The sequence below is a fragment of the Equus quagga genome, chromosome 6, assembly GCF_021613505.1.
Source record: "Equus quagga isolate Etosha38 chromosome 6, UCLA_HA_Equagga_1.0, whole genome shotgun sequence".
Lineage (NCBI taxonomy): Eukaryota > Metazoa > Chordata > Mammalia > Perissodactyla > Equidae > Equus > Equus quagga.
Window position 1 is genome coordinate 41225673 of NC_060272.1, and position 22177 is coordinate 41247849.

General features: G+C 35.2%; 1 protein-coding gene across 1 annotated transcript in view; it reads left to right on the forward strand.

Annotated features, from left to right (window-relative positions):
• PCDH9 (protocadherin 9) overlaps positions 1 to 22177 on the forward strand; it is an 870094-nt gene that overhangs the window by 308817 nt on the left and 539100 nt on the right. Inside the window, exon 3 of the mRNA XM_046663770.1 lies at positions 21035 to 21136. Coding sequence (XP_046519726.1) covers positions 21035 to 21136 — 102 coding nt within the window. The remainder of the gene's footprint in view (positions 1 to 21034; positions 21137 to 22177) is intronic.

Sequence of the window (22177 nt, forward strand, 5' to 3'; positions counted from 1 at the left end):
AATTGAAGAGATGGGCTAGTTTCTATGAAAAGAAAACAAATGTTAGTACTATTTACACATGAAACAAATTAACCCAAGTAGCAAGTCTTCTCAAGGCCTAATTGACAAAGTTTCCCTAATGTTTACAAGTTACAAAGTTTACATAAACGTTTTTGTTCTCTCAATAGTGATATTCATGTGGCGACATTTTGGCCTTACTTGTTCTACAAATTGGTTAGTTTATGAAAACTGCTACCAGTAACCTGATTAAATTTCAGAATGGTTTAAATGACTGTTAGAGCCGTTATTATTAGGATAGTTTTGTAGATTTCCGCAGAAGTTTTGCTAACCACTAGACTCAGCTCCACTGCGCTCAAAATCGGAAGCATTCACATAACAACCTACCTTGGGTTAAGTTACTTTTTGCTCATGTGGTCTTCGCTCAAGGTCTGAGATTCTAAAAGATGGATACCATGTTTTATTAGTCTTTTCAATTCTTCCAGCAGGTTTGAGTATGTGCTTTGCTTCTGCTTTGTGCAAAGCATGTATTCAAGTAATAGGTGTGTGTATTCATGTGGCAAATTATAGCTCTGTTAGGTCTTCCACTGAAACTGACTTTCCTTTTTATAGTTTTGGTAAAATAAAGATTACTTACCTAATGTCAGAGGATCAGATGCAATAAATATAAACCTTCACCCTAGTTTTGTCAGCTGGATAAACCAATAGAACCTGTTCAATGTGGCTGTGTTGTCTGCCTTAAAAAGAGAGCTATTCCGAATCTAACTCTGATTTTTGCCTTTAATAAATATCCTTTTTCTTATGAAAATACAGTCTCTGCTTCCATAGTCACTATAATTAAAAGTACTTAAGAATATTGAATTTTAAAAGGCTTATCCAATATTCCTAATTTATTCACTTTGAAAATATTCTAATTATCTGAAGCCTTTTATCAACGTTTTCTGGTTTACCAGAGAAATCCACGACATTACTATCTGCTCTGCGATTATGTTTTTCAGGTACAGATCTTTTCAAGCTGAGCTAAGAATTTACATCAGTTTGTTGAGTATATATTTTAGGGTCTTTATGCACAGTGAAATTCAGTACAAACATTCATCAGTCTTGCTCAAAGAGGAATTCTCCATTACTAAACTCTGAGATTCACTCTACCATAGTTTTATGGAAATGGAAGTCATGCAGATTCCAAGAATAACCCTATAATCTGGCTTCACCATAATTGTTGAGGCATGCATATGGAGATGCATTTTTTAAAGGCTGATTGAAAATACATAAACATTCAGGAGGTTATTGTTTTAGGATGCCTTTGATTTTGGAAAGGAGTTATTTCTTCCTCTGAAAATTACAGCTCACTGGAAACAGGAATTCATTCAATAGAATTGATTTGGAACACAAAATGCTACATAATTTTCAATACAGTCATGCGTCGCTTAACGACAGGGATATATTCTGAGAAATGCGTCATTAGGTAATTTCGCCCTTAGGCGAACATCTTTGAGTGCACTTACACAAACCTAGATGGTATAGCCTACTACATGCCCAGGCTATATGGTACTAATCTTATGGGACAACTGTCATGTATGCAGTCCGTTGTTAACCAAAACGTCATTAGGCAGAACGTGACTGTATATCCATGTTATATAAGTGCACAAGGCTCCATAATTTTAAATTACATGGGCTGAAGATGGGGAATTTGTGTTTTGTTGCTGCTTCAACAATTGGCTGTAAAAAGATGATGAATTGCGAGGTGGTTACAGACTTTAATTTTTTGATTGAATGAAGGGATTGTATTTATAGAAGGTCATTCAGCTCCTGTGGGGAAGGTTATTAATATAAGAAATTATGTGCTGAGGTAAACCACCTCAGTCAGACAGTGAAATTCATCATTCAAGACTTGTTTAGGGACATGCAAAATACACTGTAAATTGAGTGTCTCCCTTTCAAGGAGATTTATGCTGCAGCTCAGGAATTTTCAGAAAGTTGTGATAAGAGTCCTGAGGATTAGTGACCATCAGAATACAATTAATTTTTCTTTAATTTACCTGGAAACCAAGTCCATTTTGAAATATCTCCTGTCCTTCTTGTTCTGCATATCTTACTTGTAAATATAGGGGGGAAACTGTCTATTCCTATCCTTCCAGAGTAAAACTTAAAAGCACACATCTTTAAATATGTGGGTTCATTGAGTCAAGTCTCTTACAAGGCAAAGAGTATATAAGTAAATGCAAACAGTGTTTCTATATCAAGCTTATGTCCTTCTGAGAATCAGCATGTCAATGTTCATTCTTGGAGCAGTGTGGTAAGGGGTCACAAACAGCATATTATTTAGGTTATTCTAGGGAGCAGATGTAGTATCAGTTTTATGAATATGTTTAAGAAGTGAAAGAATGTTAAAAACATTGCCAGAATCTGTTATTTTGAAAAATGAACATCATGCTACTTTTAAAACTTAATAGGGAGTAGTAGGAACCTGTTATATATAATTTTAAATGTTAATATTAATTAATAGAACCTGACTTTGTATAGCCCTTCATACTTTCTAAATTCTTTCACATCTAATTATCTCATTTAAGGCTCTTAGCCACCTTCCCTGACAGCTAGGAGAGGGGTTATTATCCCCATAGGGACATAACTACTTACTCATGATTTCACAGTGAATACAATGCTTTTTCCAATGGAACACTCTGAAAACTATGCCTGCATGCAACTTGTCGGAACAAAACAATCCCAGATATTCAATACTTCCAATTAGCTGCAGCAAATATATGGTGTTCTGTGAATGTCAATGTAATGTATTGTTCCATAGCAGAATTTGAAATTGAAAATACTGAATATTTTTATTCAAAAACAGTTTTAAGAATCTAGTACTTCTAGACATTGTGCACAGCATTAGGATATCAGGGGGAAAATAGACACATACACATAATTATTATACAGAGAAATCAGTGTTAAAAAGTTATATTTGCTATGGATGCAAAAGGGAAAGAGTAAGGAGGGGCCAAGCCAATGACTTGGGCTTTGGACAAGTTGGTTTTAAGATACACGAAGGAATCTTAAGTGGAATATTTAGCAAACAATTAAAAATGTAGAATGAAGCATAAGAGGGCAGTTGGTTCTCCTATGAAGCAGTAAATTTGGTTGTCATCACTTACAGGTGGATAGGAGATAATTCAAGGTTTGGAATTGCATGAAATTTCCCAGAGAAATAAGAAATAGTGAGAAGATAAGCTAACCAAGAATGTAGACTTGAGAAACACCAACATAAAGGACATTTCCAATGGGAGCAGAACTGTCAAGGATACCGAAGTGAAGAAAATTATTGAAGAGCAGAGAGATTAGCATTATGGAAGAAAAGGGAAAGAAAGAAGAGTGGTGGCTTTCCAAGAATAATGTTTGTCAAGTGAAAGGAAGCTGAGCCATAAGAAATAAGGAAATTGAAAATAGAAAGTGTAGAATACTCTTTCCAAAATGCACAATGAAAACAGAGTTGAAAATACCAATGAGAGTTAGGTCAATTTTAGGTAAATTTATTTTATCATGATCAAAAACCATCCTGTAAGTATTTTACAAGAGAAGTGTCAAAGTTATATCATTATTTAGATGTAAGTGCATTTGGTATGTTGGGAGTACACGATAACTGGTCTTATCATTGATAATATAGAAATAGGGGGACATCCATTTGATACTTTGGCAGCTATCCTACGTCTCTGCCTATTTATTTTTTCAAAGGGTGAAAATTATTACTATAGTAATTATAAAAACTGTTAAAATGGTAAATTATTGCACATTCTTTTTTCTTTTTGCCTTAGTAAAACTGAATTTGAAAGTCTATTTCCCCCTAATTGTCTCACCCTTTCCTGCGAAAGCAGAGTAATAAAATGATATAAAACACTGTTTAAAAAGATAGTCTTAATAAAGTACAATGTATACAGTTACAAAAGTTGATGACGAAGACACGTATGGTTATAAGAAACAGAAACTCACACCGGCTACATTAGAATAGAGATCTCCTGGAATCCAAGGAAAGAAAAGAAAGACCACTTGAGTCCGTGTCTGCAATGGAACAGAGAATGGTAAATGAGGCACTTTCTCTGTGTATGTCTCTGTGTCCCTCACTCTGTCTGTCTCTGTCCATCTCTCTCTTTCTTTCCATTTGGTACCTATGCATTTCTGGAAACATCTGTTTACTTCTTTATACTGTTTTGTCACAACTTGTACATGGCTGCTGCTGGGTCCTTGTATACTTAAACCTTTCGATTTCAACTTCAACCACCAACTGAGACTTTCTTTTCTCCCTCTTAGTTTAAATTTCCATGAGAGCACTGGAGAGAAAGAACCCCTCTTTGAGCATGAAGCAGTTTTAACATAAGACACTGGTCGTCTCAGATTTTGCCTGTCTGGGTATCTGAGACACACCACTTTCCTCATGTGACTGGTCTGTAGGGAGAGGGGATTAGAGAGAGATGATTGTGCGTGTATGCTGGGAAGTCTCTTCAGGGGATTGGATACAGTAGAGGGGGATGGCTTGACTAGTTTATCATAAACATAATGTGAAAGTGAAAGCACACCATTTTAAATTCGCACAAGAGTTCACATAAATAGAGAGAATTATTACTCTGGGGGCATTTTAGCAAGAGAAAATTTAGATTTTTTTTTCACCTTGTAATGAAATGAAAAGGAATCTTCTGGTAGATTCTATCTTACATACTTTCTATTTGTATTGGATTCTCACACTAAGTATTTGTCACTTCTTTTCCATGAATCACAATGAATAGATATCATGAAAACAAATAGCATGTCAACACATTTACTCGACCAGAGCCCTCTTGAGATAATGTCTGAATTTTCATTAAGACTGTAGTGATTAGTGTTTCTGATTATGATAATCAAATAACTCATTAGTGCTTATGTTTCAAAAAGGATTTAAAATATAAAATGTTTCTAGAATATGGTGAGTCATTTCATTCAGGCTGTTGACAATGGGGAAAACTGAAAGGACAATTTTGACCCTTAATATCATTGCACAAGTAAGGCAAGGGTGCCTGGCTTTTACATGCAGCACATTCCCAAAGGTGCCGAGTTTCATGGCAGTTCATTTTAAAGTGTACGCTTGCTTATACAGGAAGAATAAATTGAACAAAAGTTGTTGCCTTGTCTAACTTGACATCAACATAAACCATCAAATGAGTGGAAAAGGTTTCAACAAGTGAAGTGCATGTTTTATTACTTGGTACTCAAAATATGAAGTAGGCAATTGAAGTAAGGGGAAGTAGGTTGTGAATTTGTTTTTCAAAGAAAACTTCATTTGCAAGTAGTTTCAGTTTAATGAACAGTAGAAGATAAGGTTTTGTTATCTTTCATGTGTATTTTCTGAAGCTTGTTTAAAAGTTTGTAAATATTTGCTGTATGTGCCCTTTATTGGGTGTATGTGTGTGTATGGGTTTATCTTCCTTAGGCAAACTTCGCTTGTTGTGTTTAGCTATTTATTTTAATAAGACCATGGACGAATTTCTATACTTCTCCATGCTTTAGAGAGCTCACTAGAGAATAAGTTTGAAAAGAATGTTCTGTATTTTGAGAAGATACATACAATGTCAATGGGCTTAAAAGCACAAAATACTAGTTGGTAAGGTTCAGTCAGGTCTTGCTCACAATCAACTATTAACACCAAAGAGTCTAAGCTATATGGATAAATTATATACACAGTTGCTATACTTAGAGCTACATTTTTTTCTTTTCTTCTTTGTTTTTGAGCAAGACTAGCCCTGAGTTAACATCCGCTGCCAATTCTCCTCTTTTTGAGAGGAAGATTGGCCCTGAGCTAACATCCATGCCCATCTTCCTCTATTTTATATGTGAGATGCCTGTCACAGCATGGCTTGACAAGCTGTGGGTAGGTCCACACCTGGGTTCCAAACTGGTGAACCCTGGGCCACTGAAGCGGAACCCATGAACTTAACTGCTGTGCCTCTGGCCTGGCCCCTAAACCTACAGTTTGGCCATATCCAAATGCATATTTATCATAGCATTTGGTTTTAAACTCATCAGACCTTCCTTTTTAGCCCATGTTTCAGAATATCTGATTGGCCCTTTCAACCTCCCAGATTCTGAGCATGAGATATTTTGAGTTGAACGGATAAAGGTATGTTTTATGAATACATTTGAATATTGAGTTAAGCAGATGGTTTCTTAATATTTGGTTATAAGTTCCTTCAATGGAAAAATTTTTTTCCTATTAAGTGAATAGCCGTCTGTAATAAATGAACTAGGGGCTCTAAATCCGGTCTATTGATGGGTCATAGTTGTTAGCCTCTTGCACGGCAGTGATCCGAGCAATTTGTGAGAATATTAATGAGCTAAGTTCAAAGGTCCCCTTAAACTCTTAAGCCCATAATTTAAAATATGAGAATGAGAATATGGCTGAATTTCTCTTTGTTTCAATTCTATTAAAAGGAATTAAGATAATTTCTACCCTATGTCATCTAAACAAAATAAAATACAGCATCCACTGGCCTCTAAATATTTGACCTTGGTTTGGTCTCTGTGACTTAATTTCCTCATTGATAACAGACTTTATGCTAGTCCTAGTGGTCTAGTGGTTAAGATTTGGCCCTCCCCACCGTGGCCTGGGTTCATTTTCCAGTGAGGGAACCACACCACCCATCTGTTGGTTGTCATACTGTGAGGGCTGCATGTTGCTATAATGCTATAATGCTGAAATGCCACCAGTATGTCAAATCCCAGCAGGATCACCCATGGTGGACAGGTTTCAGCAGAGCTTCCAAACTAAGACAGACCAGGATGGAGGACCTGGCTACCCACTTCCCAAAAGATTAGCCATGAAAACTCTGTGAATAGCCATGGAGCATTGTCTGATACAGCACCAGAAGGTGAGAGGATGGCACAAAATGACCAGGCAGTGCTCTGCTCTGCTGTACACAGGGTCTCTAGGAGTTGGAATCAACTGGATGGCACTAACAATAGAGGTTAAGAAAAGAATCTCTAAAGTCCCTGTCAGTTTATTATTCAATGAATCTATCAGATGTTGAAATCACCAAAGGGAAGGGAATTGCTGCAAATCTTTACTTGCAAGTACAGTTTTCAAGCCCAGATTCCAAGCTCTTAAAAGCGTTTCAGTGCCACAGAGGGGAATGAAAAAGCGACCTAATAGGACTTAAAAAGCAAAGACTGAAAGAAAGGCAGAGGGGGATTCAGAGCTACAGAGCTCAGTGTCAGACTATGAATCATATTTACTCTGATTTCCTATTTCTTTTCATGTTGAGTCTCAAAAGAAGCCAGCTACCTTATCTGGTTGCTTCCTTCTGCTTCTACACACACACACACTGCAAACTCCTACCCCTGCAAAGCTGGAGAAAGTTATACTTTGTTGTTTAAATTGCCCTTAACTGTTTGAATTATTGCAGAACATTGCGGATTGTAGGATTAATTTTAACTACATCACGCTACAGTGATGTAAGAAAACCAACACAAATTAGTGTTGATGGCTCCACTCTGTTTATCTTATGTTTCTTGGTAATGAAAACAATAAGAAAAAAATACGTGAATAGTCTAGCAGAATCTTTTCTGTTCTTTCCTTGAAGGGGGGTGGAAAAGTCTACTCATTCTTGACAGATCCTCATCATCTCATGCTGAATAAAAAAACCTTTTGTAAAATAGCTTGAAACTGTAATAGAATGGTAATACAAGATCACAAAGAGTCATGTTTTAATGGTATTGAATTTTAAATTAAAAGGCAATAATTAGTATATACATATATATTTTTTTCCTCTTAGAATTCTTTTCCTTAAATCATGTACTATATTGATTTGGAAGTGGATTTCTGTTATCATTATTATTAATATGAAGAGATATGTTTTACAAAATATTCTCTCTATATTGTTTAATCACCTTTAAATATTGCCCCCATCTCCATTTCGAAAAACTATTATGAACTCAAATATTAATCCTTATTTAGTTTGAGTAAATATATTTATTTTAATATCATTGTAGGACAAAAATACATTACTCTCTGACAGACAGCTGTCATTCTGTATTCTTCTGAAGAACACTACCTGGGGGAAACAAAACAATGTAAAAATGTCACTATTTACTTCTTTTCACTCAATTTTGAGACATTTAGATATGTTGCTGAAAATACATTTGGAAGATGTAGAGAGTTCATCAAATTGGCCACATTTAATATACTATCAATTCTTTGAGGGCAAGAATTATTTCTTATTTTTATTCTTTTAACCAAATCGTTAAAAAGTACTTGGCACATGGAGATTAATAAGTAATGTTTGTTGAATGAATGAATGTGTTTATTTGGGAGGATCTTCCTAAAAGATACAGTATTTAATGTGCTTCTTGAAGAGAATATCGGATCATGTTTGATCATTTTCTTCTTCAGAAAAGAAATGTTTCCTAGTTATGCTTCTTATTTATCAACATACATTCACAAAATAGCTTTTTTACATATATTTCAGTCATCTATTTCTGCTTCATTTTCATACCTTTCCTTACCAGAGGAGCAACTTCATAAGGATAAGGCAGAGAAGTGTTAGCGTTTTAGAGAGTCATCTAGTTGTTACAGTTCTATGAGCTGAGGATTAAAACATAAACAGTAAAGTGGTTTTGCTGAAGTTATGTTAGTTTGGAGCTTGGAGACAAAGAAAGTAATTCAAAAGGTGGCCTCTATTAGCAGTGCTTACACATGCAGATGATAAAGTACATTCCTGCAGGGTTGCTCACCCCACACCTATAAGAAGAACCGTTTTTAATGCCTTGAAAGTGAGCATGTTTCTCATGTGACTTGGTTTTGTTCCTTTCAATAGATAGAACTTTAATTTTAAAAATAGCTTTAAAACACACTCTAGTCTTTTAAACATTCAAAGCTGGAAAGATCCCAGACTTGCTCAAGAGTTTCCGTCCAACATCACTGTGATTAATTTCTTTAATTTTACCCTAAATGCTCTGACCTATTTCAAAAATTACTTGATGCACCAATTCTTTTTCTGAAAAGAACGTGGAAGTGTAGCCAATAAAATCAGCCCTTTGATTGTGGCGTTTTTCTCTTTATGATTAAAAAGATGTATATAGAACATGAGAGTTAAAAATTATACTTTGATTTTAATAGAGTCACACATATTTTCAAAGCTAATAGCAAGTGGCCACACCAGAATCAGTGATATCATTTCAGCTTCTCTGTAGTCCCTTTATCAACTAAATTATTTGCCATTTGAGAAAGATCTAAATTTAGAGATTGATATTTGGAGAAAAAAATCCTACCTTATGTTTTGGGGTAACATATCTGACAATATCTCCCAGATAGACTGCATTTTTGCCTTGGAGAAGTGGAGGAGATCCTCTCACTTAAACTTCCCATTTTGCAGACAAAGATGCTGAAGCTGAGCAATGACGTGGTCAGTTGGTGACAGAGCTGAGAGTCAAGTCCATGTGCCAGTTGGCACTTTCCAGTATATTCTAAAGAATATCCTTTTTACTGTAAATCATTGATTAGAAAGTTATAAATTTTCACTCAAATTTAGATAACATACAACTTGTATAAATGAATTTAAAATCAAAATATGAAACACAAATTACAAAAAACACATCTTAAAATTAGGTATTCAAGGGAAAGTGTTTATATGTTATTAGTGTACTGTAAAAAACCAAACATGCTCTCTCTGTCTTTTTCTCTCTGTGTATGCTCTTAAAATATAAGTTGCAGCTTCAGGGTCTGTTTTAGAAAGTTTCCAATAAGGGAAGTATAATAAACCACTGAACTTATTTAAGAATTTACCTTGAAAAGACAATATTCAAATAACTGGCACAGCCTTGGATTTTGAATTCACTTTAAAGCACTCTAGATTTGAATCTCTGAATTTATTACCCGATTTCTTTGACTGAAGGCTGGCTTGCAGACTATTGTTAAAGATTGGCCTGCAGGTAGCCAAGGCTAATGTTATGGTAAAGGTTTATTTTTGTAAAGCGTTTTTCATGATATAAGGACATAGTCCTACTATAGGAAATTATATTCAGTTCAGATGTTTTAATTTCTCTCTTTACTGCAGAAACTTCAAAATATATTTATAATTCTAGGTAATTATTTTTTCGGAAGTATTTCACCCTACACTCCAGGATGCACCTGTGTTAGACATTGTGTGTATTAACTTAGTATAGTATAATATGTGGTTTCTTTATAACATATTTAAAAATTTATAAATAAATATTTGTATAATTTAGCTATATAGTTAAGGGTAAATCTTTTTGAAAAAATATAGTTTTTGATGGAATAATAATGGAACCAATTTTATATAATAAAGAAATATTTCTTCATATACAAATATATACAATCATCTATATGAAAAAATACATGAAATGTGTATTCACAAGCATGATGTGTGTGTGTTTGCATGTGTGCACACATGTAAATGTAATTCACAAATGACCTCCTTTGCAGGAAAGGAGACTATTTCCTGTGTGCAAGGCCCATCGCTATATCCCTGAACTGACATCATAGGCTCATCTAACTTTTCGTGCATTTTGATGTCAGTTAATGGAAAATATTATAAACTAATGAGTTGTTTTCTTTTCTTTTCTTTTTTTTTTTTTTTTGAGGAAGATTAGCCCTGAGCTAACTGCTGCCAATCCCCCTATTTTTGCTGAGGAACTCTGGCCCTGAGCTAACGTCTGTGCCCATCTTTCTCTATTTTATATGTGGGACACCTAACACAGCATGGCATGCCAAGCAGTGCCATGTCAGCACCCGGCATCTGAACCGGCGAACCTCGGGCCACCGCAGTGGAAAGTGCGGACTTAACCGCTGTGCCACCGGGCCGGCCCTGTTGTTTTCTAATAAATTAGTTTTAGCATTATATATTTGGTACTCTTTCAGAATTCCTTGGAAATTTTAATCAACTCAAAAAATACATTGATTTGTCTATTCATTTTGGTGCATGTGTGTGTGAGGAAGATTGGCCCTGAGTTAACACCTGTGCCAATCTTCCTCTATTTTGTGTAGATTGTCACCACAGCATGGCTTAATGAGCAGTGCTAAGCCCACACCCATGATCAGAAACCTATGAACCCTGGGCTGCTGAAGCAGAGCACGTGAACTTAACCACTGTGCCACCAGGCAGGCCTATGACTTGTGTTCTTAAGCATTAATTACCTAGAATGAGAGTGAAACTCATCCTATTTCTTCCCTGAAGTCTTTCCATTCAATCTGGAAACATAACAGACAGACTTCATCCTTCAATTGCCTGTGAATACTTCTAAAACAAGATCTCTTCCATTATGTTTGGAATTTAAAATATTTTTAGTCAATCTATTTTTACTTGTGTTGAGAAATTTTACCTTTCATTTCTCTTCAAGATATAAATACAATTAAATGATAGATATATGAAAAAAGTCTCAGGGATATTACAATAACAAATAAAATAAACTTAAATGAACTAAAAGACAGTTGTCCTGAATAAAAACATAGCATGAATAATCTTGATTAACCCCAGTACTGAAAATGTCATTATTAGATTCCTTGGAATATGTTTGGACAGAATTTATCATCTCTCCTTAAGTGTCTGTGGAGTTGCAAAGGCCTGCATTGCCTACATCCCTTTATTTAAAATGCAAAATTAAGTTGCAATTGCAGTGCTGACTGGCATTAACAGGCCTCTGCCCGAGCAATGTAACAAGCAATCCTTTTGTAGTTTAAAACCTTTCAATGTCTTATTGCTCTTTGAAATGGCTTTACAGTAAGGTAATACAAGGAGGGGCCCAATGGAGAAATTGAAAAGTATAGAACATTAGTGTTTGAAGTATACTTCCCGAGGAATTTTATTTTTATGCATGCCCATAGCAACTGAGTCAGAAGAGGTGCATAAAACTCTCATATAACATTCATGAACCATTTAAAGAAAATATCGTAATGCGCACAGAGCAGCTACGATTTGTGGTCTTTGTGAAGGTGGTTTTGCATTGCTCTTCCTTGCTGAGTAATGACCTGAAATTGTATCCAGTTTATCTATATTAAGTTAGAGAGCTTAGCGGTAATTGCGTAGGAAGGAATTTACAGCTGGACATAGGAAAAATATATGGGCTTATTCATGTGTTTATGTATTTAGGAAAATGACATTCACCCTCATGTACCCAGCACTGCAGCACCTCTGCCCTGAGGACTCTTTGGCACACCTAATGTTGAGGTCACAGAGGTCTGCGCTGTTATGGCACAGTTAGAGGGAACCTACTGAATAACTTTGACATTGGGTGCTGTTGTTCAATTGTTAATTGAATTACCAAAAATTTCACAAGATTACAAAATAGCTTTTTCCTTCCTCCACACTCTCATTGAGTGTTGTGTTGAGAAAAGGAGACAAAATTCAGCCTAACGTAGCCCTCTCAAAAACTGAATGATTATTTTTGGAATATATCTCTAGATCTATTTCTGCATTTGTGAAAGTCCCTTAAGAAAAGCCTTGAAGGCCTTTGAATAAAGGGACAGTCAACTGAATACACAGTCTCCAGAAATGGACAACGTACAGAGTTGCTAAAACTTCATAACAACTAAAGATATTTATGCCAATAGATTCTTCTCAAATACCACTTAAGCAATAACCCACCAAGAGAAAGCTATGTCTTGGTTATGGTACTTGACACTTATACATTTTATTAAATAGTTACAGTTTGAAAAATGTCAGCCAGCCTATGACAGAGACCATTAAATTTTGGAATAGCATATGAAAGAGGAATTCCTAAACAAAGAAAAAAACAAAATATTTCTTTTGATACTTCAATGGAACCACTTACTGAATTTCCTGACTTTAATTTCACATTCTTGGATTTTTTTCTAATCCTCTTTTTACTTAGATTTGTTAAGATTTTTTCTGGTTGTAAAGTCTTCCTTATATCATAACTGTTTTGGAAGAAATGGGTTTTATTTATCATAAAAGAGTAAATTGATACTAATGCTTTAAAAGTGACCTTCTTGCCACAACAAAATGCACAATAAGAAATATGTCTTTTTATCTGTCCATTTCACTTGATTACCGGGAACTATAATTGAGGGAAGCCAACTGGTCTATTTAATGGCCTGTGCTAGAAGACTATATAAAATCAGCTTTTGTTTTCTCATAAATCCCACGTGGAATCGTCAACTTCTTTCTGTTCACTGAGCAGTGGTGACTACCTCCATCTGGCTAGTTTCTCTGCAAACCTGGATTAAAAATGAAAGGTTTGTTGGCACAGAGGAGAAAGAAAGTGCTACTGAAGAAGAAAACAGAAGAGGTACCTTTGAGACATCAAGAAGGTAGAAAAAGGGTGTTTCTAGACTCAAAGGAGACCTGAAATGGGAATTGTGAGAAGGATGGAGTAGAGTTTACATAGAATGAGAAGGGTTATTGAGCAGTTCAGGAGTTTTGAAGCAGTCAACTTACATACTAGGGGTTTCTGCTGTCCTGGCAGAACCAAGAGGGTGGCCTTGACAAAGTCTCCTGGGAAGGGAAATGTTGCAGGGCCCAGAAGTTGAACAGGAGCTAATTTGTTCATATACGTAGTAGGGAAATTCAAATGTATCCACTTAGGTAATATATTGCTGTGAGGAAGTTGCTTCCTGCCATGAATTGCTAAGGGTCCAGTTGGAGAAACAAAGCATGATGAGCAGACCTACTGCTTTGCTCAATGTTTCAGGTTTGCTCAATGCTACAGGTACTCTCAGTCCATGGTACTAAGGCACTACATTTTTGTGATTGCACTTGTGATATAACTATAGGTCTTGGAAATGCTAACTTTTTTTTTTTTGCAATGAATGTTTCTGTTGGAGACAGTAGAAGAGGAAGACATTTCCTCTACTCCTCTAGGTCCTTCTGTCCAGGCTATGAATTTAAATTCACATGAGACAGACTAACAGGAGAAAATCAAACAAAGCTTTATAACATGTATACATGGGAGACACTCAGGAAAACTGAGCAACTCACCAAAATGGTGGAGGTTCTCATCTTAAATACCATCTTCAGCTACAGACAAAGGAGGATTTTGGGGGGGGGGGTCAGTTATGGAGATTACCAGAAAAGTACAGTAAACAAGAGTAAGGTTATTATGCTGATATAAGTCCTTGACTTCTGCATTGATAAGAGTTTTTATTAGAGATAAAGTCATACCCCCTTCTTCCTGGTACAGAGAGGGAGACACCTTTACAGATGGAGATTTCCCTTACAAATGTAAATGTCTGTTACACAGGGTAACTTGTGCTTTTCAGAGTTTCCCTCATGTCTGCAGTTTTTAAAAGTAACGAGCCCAAAATAATCCTCATGCCAAAGAGACATATCTTGGGGTGGCCAATTCCAATCCCACACAGGCCAAAAAAAAAAAAGAAAAGAAAGGAGGAAATAACTACAAAGAAATTATCACCTGGAGAGTTAGAAGCCAAAACAATCTAGGTGAATATAAGTCACTGTAAAAGTCTTGCATTTATTTATTTGTTCTTTCATTTCAGTTAAAATTTTCACTTAAATATTTATGCAATACCTAGTGATGCTGCAGGCATTGTACTATATAATTGTCAACAGGAGGATCCTTTGTGAAAGAAAGAGAGCAAAACTATATTTAAAGGAAGTAGAGAGAGACCTTTAAGCTGTAGTACCATAGAGAAAAAAAAACTAGCATGTTCCTCACCTGGCTTTAGAGAAACATTTTCTACTGAAAAAAAGGAGGATTGACCCTGAGCCAAATGAGTAAGCACCGAGCGCCCACGTGGTACCTTTACTTCTGAAGATGCATGATTTCAAGATATTAAGGCTTATAAAGCCCTTTCACAACCATTATCAAAAATCTTGTTGAGGTGGATGGAGCGGATTTTTCACAAAGCCATGCTAATTCTTTTTCTGTGTGCTTATTCATTTTTAAGTATTTGCAAAACTCAGAAAAAGTAAAGAGAAATAAGGCAAATACCCATGTCCCTGATACTCAGAATTAACATATGCTAGTATTTTGTCATATTTCTTCTCCAAGTTTTAAAGAAAAAAAAAAAACTCTTTTCTTTAAAGAAGAGGCAAAACAAACAACTTTAAAAAAACAAACAAACTCTATACTAAAGGTCCAGATGGCATTCCCTCTGAATCCTTTACTGACGATCCACCTTTGTTTCTCATTTTACGTAAGTAATCTCTACCTTGAAATTAATATGTATTCTATCCATCTGTATTTCTATGATTTAAGTATTTATATGGCATTTTGTTTTAAAATTTATTATTCTGCATTTTATGTTTAAATCATGATATATATTACCCAAGCTGAATACCTGTGTGTTCATCACACTTTGATGAAAATTTTAGCTTTGTTTTACAATCATACGTAGTGATGACAGGAAAATAAGCCAATGGAGAAGGATACACAGAAGACATTAGAGAGAAGGCTCTAAATACAGGCTCAAGCTTCCTGATTTTAGACAGAGGAGGTTTCAGGATATTAAGTGATTGGAAGAAATTTTCAGAAATGATAAGAACCTACACTATAGACTCCTATAGTGTACACTATAGATAAATTTTTATCAGTTTCTAGAAATACTCATAAAAGTATGTGCTTTGAGGTAAGCATCTTTAGGAATGTTCTAAGAGTCCTTCCCTTGTCTGCTTATAAATAGGAAATTGTTAATGTGTTGGTCTGAGAAAGTATTTTAGAGTCAGGATCTATCACAGAACATACTTTCTGAGAAAGTACTCAGGTCTCATTTTCTGTAGGCTTCAATTTTAACAACAACAGTAAAAATATGAACAGTTAAATGATTCTGAAAGGGAGCAAAAGAGGTAAAAAGAAACCATGAGTATGCAGTGTCCTGGAAGGCTAGTGACATGAGTGTCTGGAAGGAAGGAGTTACCAATTGTGTCAAGTGAGAGGAGGACCGAGAGTTGCTCTTGAGTTACTAATGTGGAAATCACTGGTGATCACAATAGAGCAGTTTCAGCGGAATGAGGCTGGTGGAAACATGATGCATGTGGGTTCTCCAGGGGGATGAGTGGAGAGAAGGTGGCGACACCAAGTACAGACAATTCTTTAAAGTAGATTCTTTTCTGTAAATGTAAATTTCTTATTAACCTTAGAACTTTTTTTATCAAAAGTTTTAAGAATGTTTTCCAATTCTTCATGAAAGGAAAGCTTAGTTTCTTAAAATGTGTAGGAATAACATTTTCAGTGGGAGTTTTTAACAAATGTAATTGTTATTTAATGAAACCTATAGCACAAAAATACAAGGCTACTGACTCTATAATGATTGCACAAAATTTATAACAGTGCCATTGAATTTTAGCGAACAACCTTGATTTTGTAAGAAGCTTGGAGGAGTAATAGAGTTAAAGGGCATATTACTACTACTATCAAGTCGGGTGGAAAAATGTAAGAAAACTCCTCTTTAGCAAAGAAAACAGCTGTGTCTTATTTATGGTTATGTGATTTTTTTTCCATAAAACTTTTGTTTCGTTTGCTACTGTTGATATTTTTCTCTTGCTATCATGGCTATGGAGACCTTTCACAGGAATTTGTGTCAAAAATGAAAGAGCTAACATGCCTGATTATAAGGCAGGTTTGAGTAGGTATTTCTATAGGTAGTAAATGATGGTTTCCCAGGAACCACAATGGGTGTTTTGAGGAGGCAAGATTTATCCACATATTAAAATAGAGACTATTAATCGCAGGTAATGTAAAACAGCCAATGGATTTTAAAGTATAAAACAAATGTATTTACAGTGATTTCCATTTAATATGATTGTTGTGATTGAGTTTTGGACATCTCGAGTTTGATTTACATATGCACCCTGCAGTATTAAATCTGACTTACCAAATTCATCTTAACCATAATTCATTACATAGTTACTCGTATCAGATTTGGCAAACAGAAAAAAAATTTTTTTGTGGGTGAAATCTTGGGACATTTATAATACATCTTCCTTCCATTTCAGGCTACAGCTCTCCCTGAAATAGAAACTTGTTAGGAAGGATGCATAGTGATTAAATTGTTTTTCCCTTAAGAACTTGCTTTCTTAAAGTTTTAGCTATTTATGATATTTGATCTCAAAATATCGTTTATAGTGTTATTTTTAAATTTCTTCTTATCTTTTGCTCTGATTCATAGATTTGTAATCCTCAGGGGCTATTTATATTATAATATTCAAAAATTTTTTAAAAATTAAGAAGTAACAGTGGGTTAAACTTTTGTTGATTTCATTCTCTGTTCTATAAACAGAGGCTGCTCCAGAATCAGACACGGGAGAGGCTGAGGGGTGAAATCTCGTTGGGATGGAGGGGCTTACCTGAGTGTCACAGTCGTATTACAAATGCACTCATTTTGCTTGTATTTTATTTCCATAGGGAGGTTGACAGAGAAGGAACAACACTTAATGCTCCCTCTTGGCACCACCGCTGCATAGAAAGCACCTATCCTGTTATTTGGTAGTCATCCCTCACATTAAGTCCAATTCTATAATTTCCCATCCTTGGATCCACTGTTAAATTTAGTGCACTAACAACTTCTGTCCCTATCCTCAAATCATTCCTCTCATGATCTGTGGCTAAAGCACTGTCCAATTACTTGCAGCTCACGGGCCAAGTCACAAGAATTCATATCTTCTAGACTTTGTGTATACTGTTCCTTCTGTTGTGAATGTGTGCTAACCATCCGCCCATCTTTCAAGAATCTTTCCTCGTACCAAACTCAGCAGTCTAGTCTTTCTATCGTCTCAGTCCCTTAGCAAATGCTGCATACATTTTTGTGTCTCATTTTCACATAGCATGGTGGCTATTTATTTCCATGTATGATTTCACTGCTAGAGTGAGAGTATTGCAGATATTAAATGCCACATCTTGGCGAACCAGTAAAATCCTGACGCATAGCATGCACTCAGTAAATGTCTGATGATCGGGTAAATGAACAAATAAGCAGAATAGAATATGTGAATGAATGAGTAAATGGACGAACCTCTTAAGGGAGATATGGCAGAGGAGAAATAGCCCGAGTCTTGTCACCCAGGAGTGCTTTTGTGGGGCAAATCCTTGCACAAAGGACACTGAATATATCTGAATCTCTCTCTCCCCCATCTGTTAAAGAAGGACTATATTTTATAACTCTCTGCAGAGGTTTCTTGTGGGTAATACATAAAATCTTGTATGTAAAGACATAATGTATTATACAAATATAGGATATTTTTTCAAGGTCAGAAACATTATGATACATCTATGAAAAAAAAATCACCCAATATATGATGGGTTAAATAAGGAAAAGGAAGAACAAATGCTAAGATGCAAAAGCTCAGATCGAAAGAGGAATGAGGCCAAAATTCGCTGTAGTGTCCTAACCCAGGGATTCTAAACTCTGGTTGCACATTAGAATTGCCTGGGCATTTTGAAAATATTTTTGCCTGAGCTCTAATTTTTCCAGTGTGAGGTGGGACTCAGTCATTGACAGTTTTTAAAACTCCCCAGGTGCTTCTAATATACAGCCAGGGTGAGAGCCACTGCTGGGCCACAGGAATTGAGGGAATGTTTCTAGGGAGAAAAATTGCTTAATACATGAGATGTTTTAAAAAGATTAATCAGCATGAATAGATATGAGGAGAGGCTGGGGACAGGAATTGAGTGATTAAAATGTCTAGGAACATCACAGATGAAAATAACTGTTTTAAGGCCTAAACTTTTTTTTTTCTTTTTAAGAAAGCTAAGGTGCTGTGGAAAGACATCAAACATAGGCCTTCATAATTAGCAGTGAAGTTGTTCAGACAAACTTAGGCACATTCCAAGAACTAAAACTGGCAGAGCAGCATTTTACAAAGTACACCTAAAAGTTACTTGGGCTGCAAGCAGAGGTTAAAATGGCAGTCTCCATTTGTTTCATTACCCATGATGAGTTCCTAGAGGAGGTAAGTTTGAATAGGGTTGAACTGACATTGTTATAGAGAGGATAGGCATAAAATAAGTTTTTTCAAGCCCAAAGTTTTCTTAGTATGGTTTTGGGTTTGCCAGTCATGCTATTACCAAAAGTTCGGTCTCTGATCCCAATGCCAATCCAAATAATGAGAACAGAGTCTTGGGGGAAAAAGGAAAGCTTTACTTTGCCAGGCAGAGGGAGCAAAGCAAAGGGCCAGTGCCCCAAAAGTTGCTTGCTCCCTGTTAAGAAATGGGTAGGGGCTTTTATTTGGGTTTTAGGTAGGGGAAGGGGACGGTGGATTTCTTGGTCAGCGTTTTCCCATCCACCTGTGTGTGGGGCTGCTTCCACTGCTGGAGACAAAGGATTTCTCGGATGAGAGTCCTTAGCTGTTTATCTCCATAGTGGAAGGTAGGCTCTGATGTCAGGAAGCCAAGGAGTTGGGCCTGGGAAGCTTTGGCTTCTTGATATTCTCTGGACATTAGTTTCTCTGTAAAAGAACTTCAAGGTTCTGGGATCAGCTGCTTTAGTGGGAGCCCAGTTTAAGGCCATCTGGGCTTTAACAATTTGTAACTTCTATTTGGTTGTAAAGCTCAGGGAGTCAGAGGTTAAAGAAACAAATATTTACATATGAGTGTAACTAAAGAACCAGAGAACTAGGATTGCATGTTTTTTTAGTTTTAATCCCATACATGCCAGGTTCACTGTAGGGGAATCAATATCAGGGCTGATATTAACCATGAGCCAGTAACAATGCCTTCCTACTCTGCCATATTGCTCTTTCCCTTAAACAAACACAAAAATAAATGAGGTAGTTACTTCATACCTTCAAAATGTAATGAAGGGCATCCTGGAATTCTTTTTAGTATTTTTGCTCATTTTCTGTGATTTTAAAATTATTTCAAAGTAAACAGTTTCAAAGAATGTAAAACAAGGGTTTTAAAACATGTTTAAATATATAAAATGGTGGTGTTGAGATGAAAATATACTGAACTCAATATACTAAACTCAAACTCATTTGCTTTTTAAAATGTCTTTGGTAGCAATTGTCTAACAGATTGTTCTTTGGGATGGGGAAAGTAAAATTTCATTAGTGAATCAAAAATGTGACATACTATTTTGAAAAAATATTATCTTCCCTATTTGTGTCATAAAAATCTGTACGTATGTTATAGTCTTATGGGAGGGGAAAGGGTGTATACCAATGATGAACTCTTTGGTGAGGCCCTACATTATCTTTTATTAAAATGGGAACCTTAGAAACCCTAATGTTATGTTTAACATATGGCCAAACAGCAATGCTTATAAACATTCCTTGCCTTCAATCTAATAAGAGATTTAGGAAAGAAAGAAGCAAAGTAACAGAAAGTGAATAATATCTTATTTTCACATAAAAAACTCTTACGAGGAATATGGAAAACAGCCATTTTAATATTTTCACAGAGAAAAGCCAAACCATAATTTAATATCTTATGTTCTACAATTCACATCCATTTACAAGTGAATTATTTTAGTTAACCTGTTTTTAAAAATACTTTATTTTGGTACAGAAAAAAATGAACTAATATTTTAAGACAAACTTTTAGTTTTTCAATTTTATCTGTTTCAAATATATCATTTATAAAGGCTGTGCAAGGGGTAAATAAGGTATGGAGCTTGGTCGCAGAAAGCTGGGTGGCAGCCCAACCTTGGGAAAAATGCTTTTGATACCTCATTTTCCTCATCTCTAAGTGGGGATAAAAACAATATCTAGGTCACAGGTTAATATGCGTATGATATATGTCAAGCACTTGAATAATATCTCACACAAATAGTAACACCATATAAGATTTAGCTACTAAAATCATAAGCATAGTAAATAAATATTGCTTAAAAAAAGAAAGGGTAAAAATACAATAACTACATCTTAGATTTCTTTAGTTTTAGTTAAAAATTTTCACAATCTGTTTATCCTGGGGACATTTTCTTTATCTTTTTGGTGAAGGCTCAGTATTAATGCATGTACCTATGAGCATAGATCCTTGTTAGTTCAAATGGTTCTTCTTTACTAGACTCATAGCAAACAACCATGTCTCTCGATAGACACTCTAAATGTGGAGTAGTTTGTCACAATTATTTGGTAATCTCTTTCAGTGTAACTCACACAGCAAAAGTGACAATATTCCTGTCACTCCTCAGAAATGTCCCAGCTCTGCGGGTTTCCACATTCAGGAGAATGAAGAAAGCCATTACGAGGTATGCCATATCTTTATAGAGACCATGTTAGTACTGAGCACTTTGCATTTTCCTGGTGATTTTTAAATACTTTAACTATTATAAATATTGTCTTTACTGACCTCTTTTATAGTCATAATTTTATACTAGTACCTTTTTTAACAACTTTAAAACATTTTAGAATAAAAAGCAATCATCTTTTTCCTCATTGGTAATAGTCCAACTATTAAATATAATGTCTTGTCTTAAATGCGAAGTGTTGAATTTTACCTATTTTTGAAGAAAGTAATAAGCAACTTTCTTTTGGAATTAAATGTTCTTAATTGATTCATTTTTACTAGTTGAGCTAAAAGATACACTCGTCTACTTCTTGAAAGATTGATTTGTTTCATTCCCTATACTAAAGGAAGATAAGACTGTGCAGCCTAATATGAACAGGTTAAACTGGAATTTTTCTTAATCTTTTTCTTTTTTTACTACTTTTTCTCAGCTTGATCCTTTATTTCCCTGTATGTTTTAATTTAAAATAAAAGTCATTATTTTCCTTTTTTTCTTAATGAATTCACCCACTGTAAAATGTAGAAGATCCACATATCTTTTTTCTTTTTTATATGTTGGGAAGGCTATTCCAGTATGAATTACTCTAACATGGCTGGATGAGGAAATCTCTTATCATTTATTTCATTTTTTAAAATTGTGGTATAAAACACATAGCATAAAATTTACAATTTCAATCATTTTTAAGTGTAGAGTTCAGTGGTAAGTATGCTCACATTGTGCAATAGGAGATCCATATTTTTAAGGAGTTCTCTTTCAGTAATTAATTCTAATATTAATACATGTATATTTGTTTCTCATATTTTCCACAGTCATAACATCCATGTTGACATAACATACATGACTGATAGGTAGATAATATGTATGTGTATCTATGTATGTGTGTTTGTTAGTGTATTAGTATATATTCTATTTTCTTATTGAAGCTAGGTTTTTTCCCCATTCCCTTAAAAGTATTGAAAACCTTTTGATTATTACTAGCAGTAAAAGGTTTTTGCACTTGTT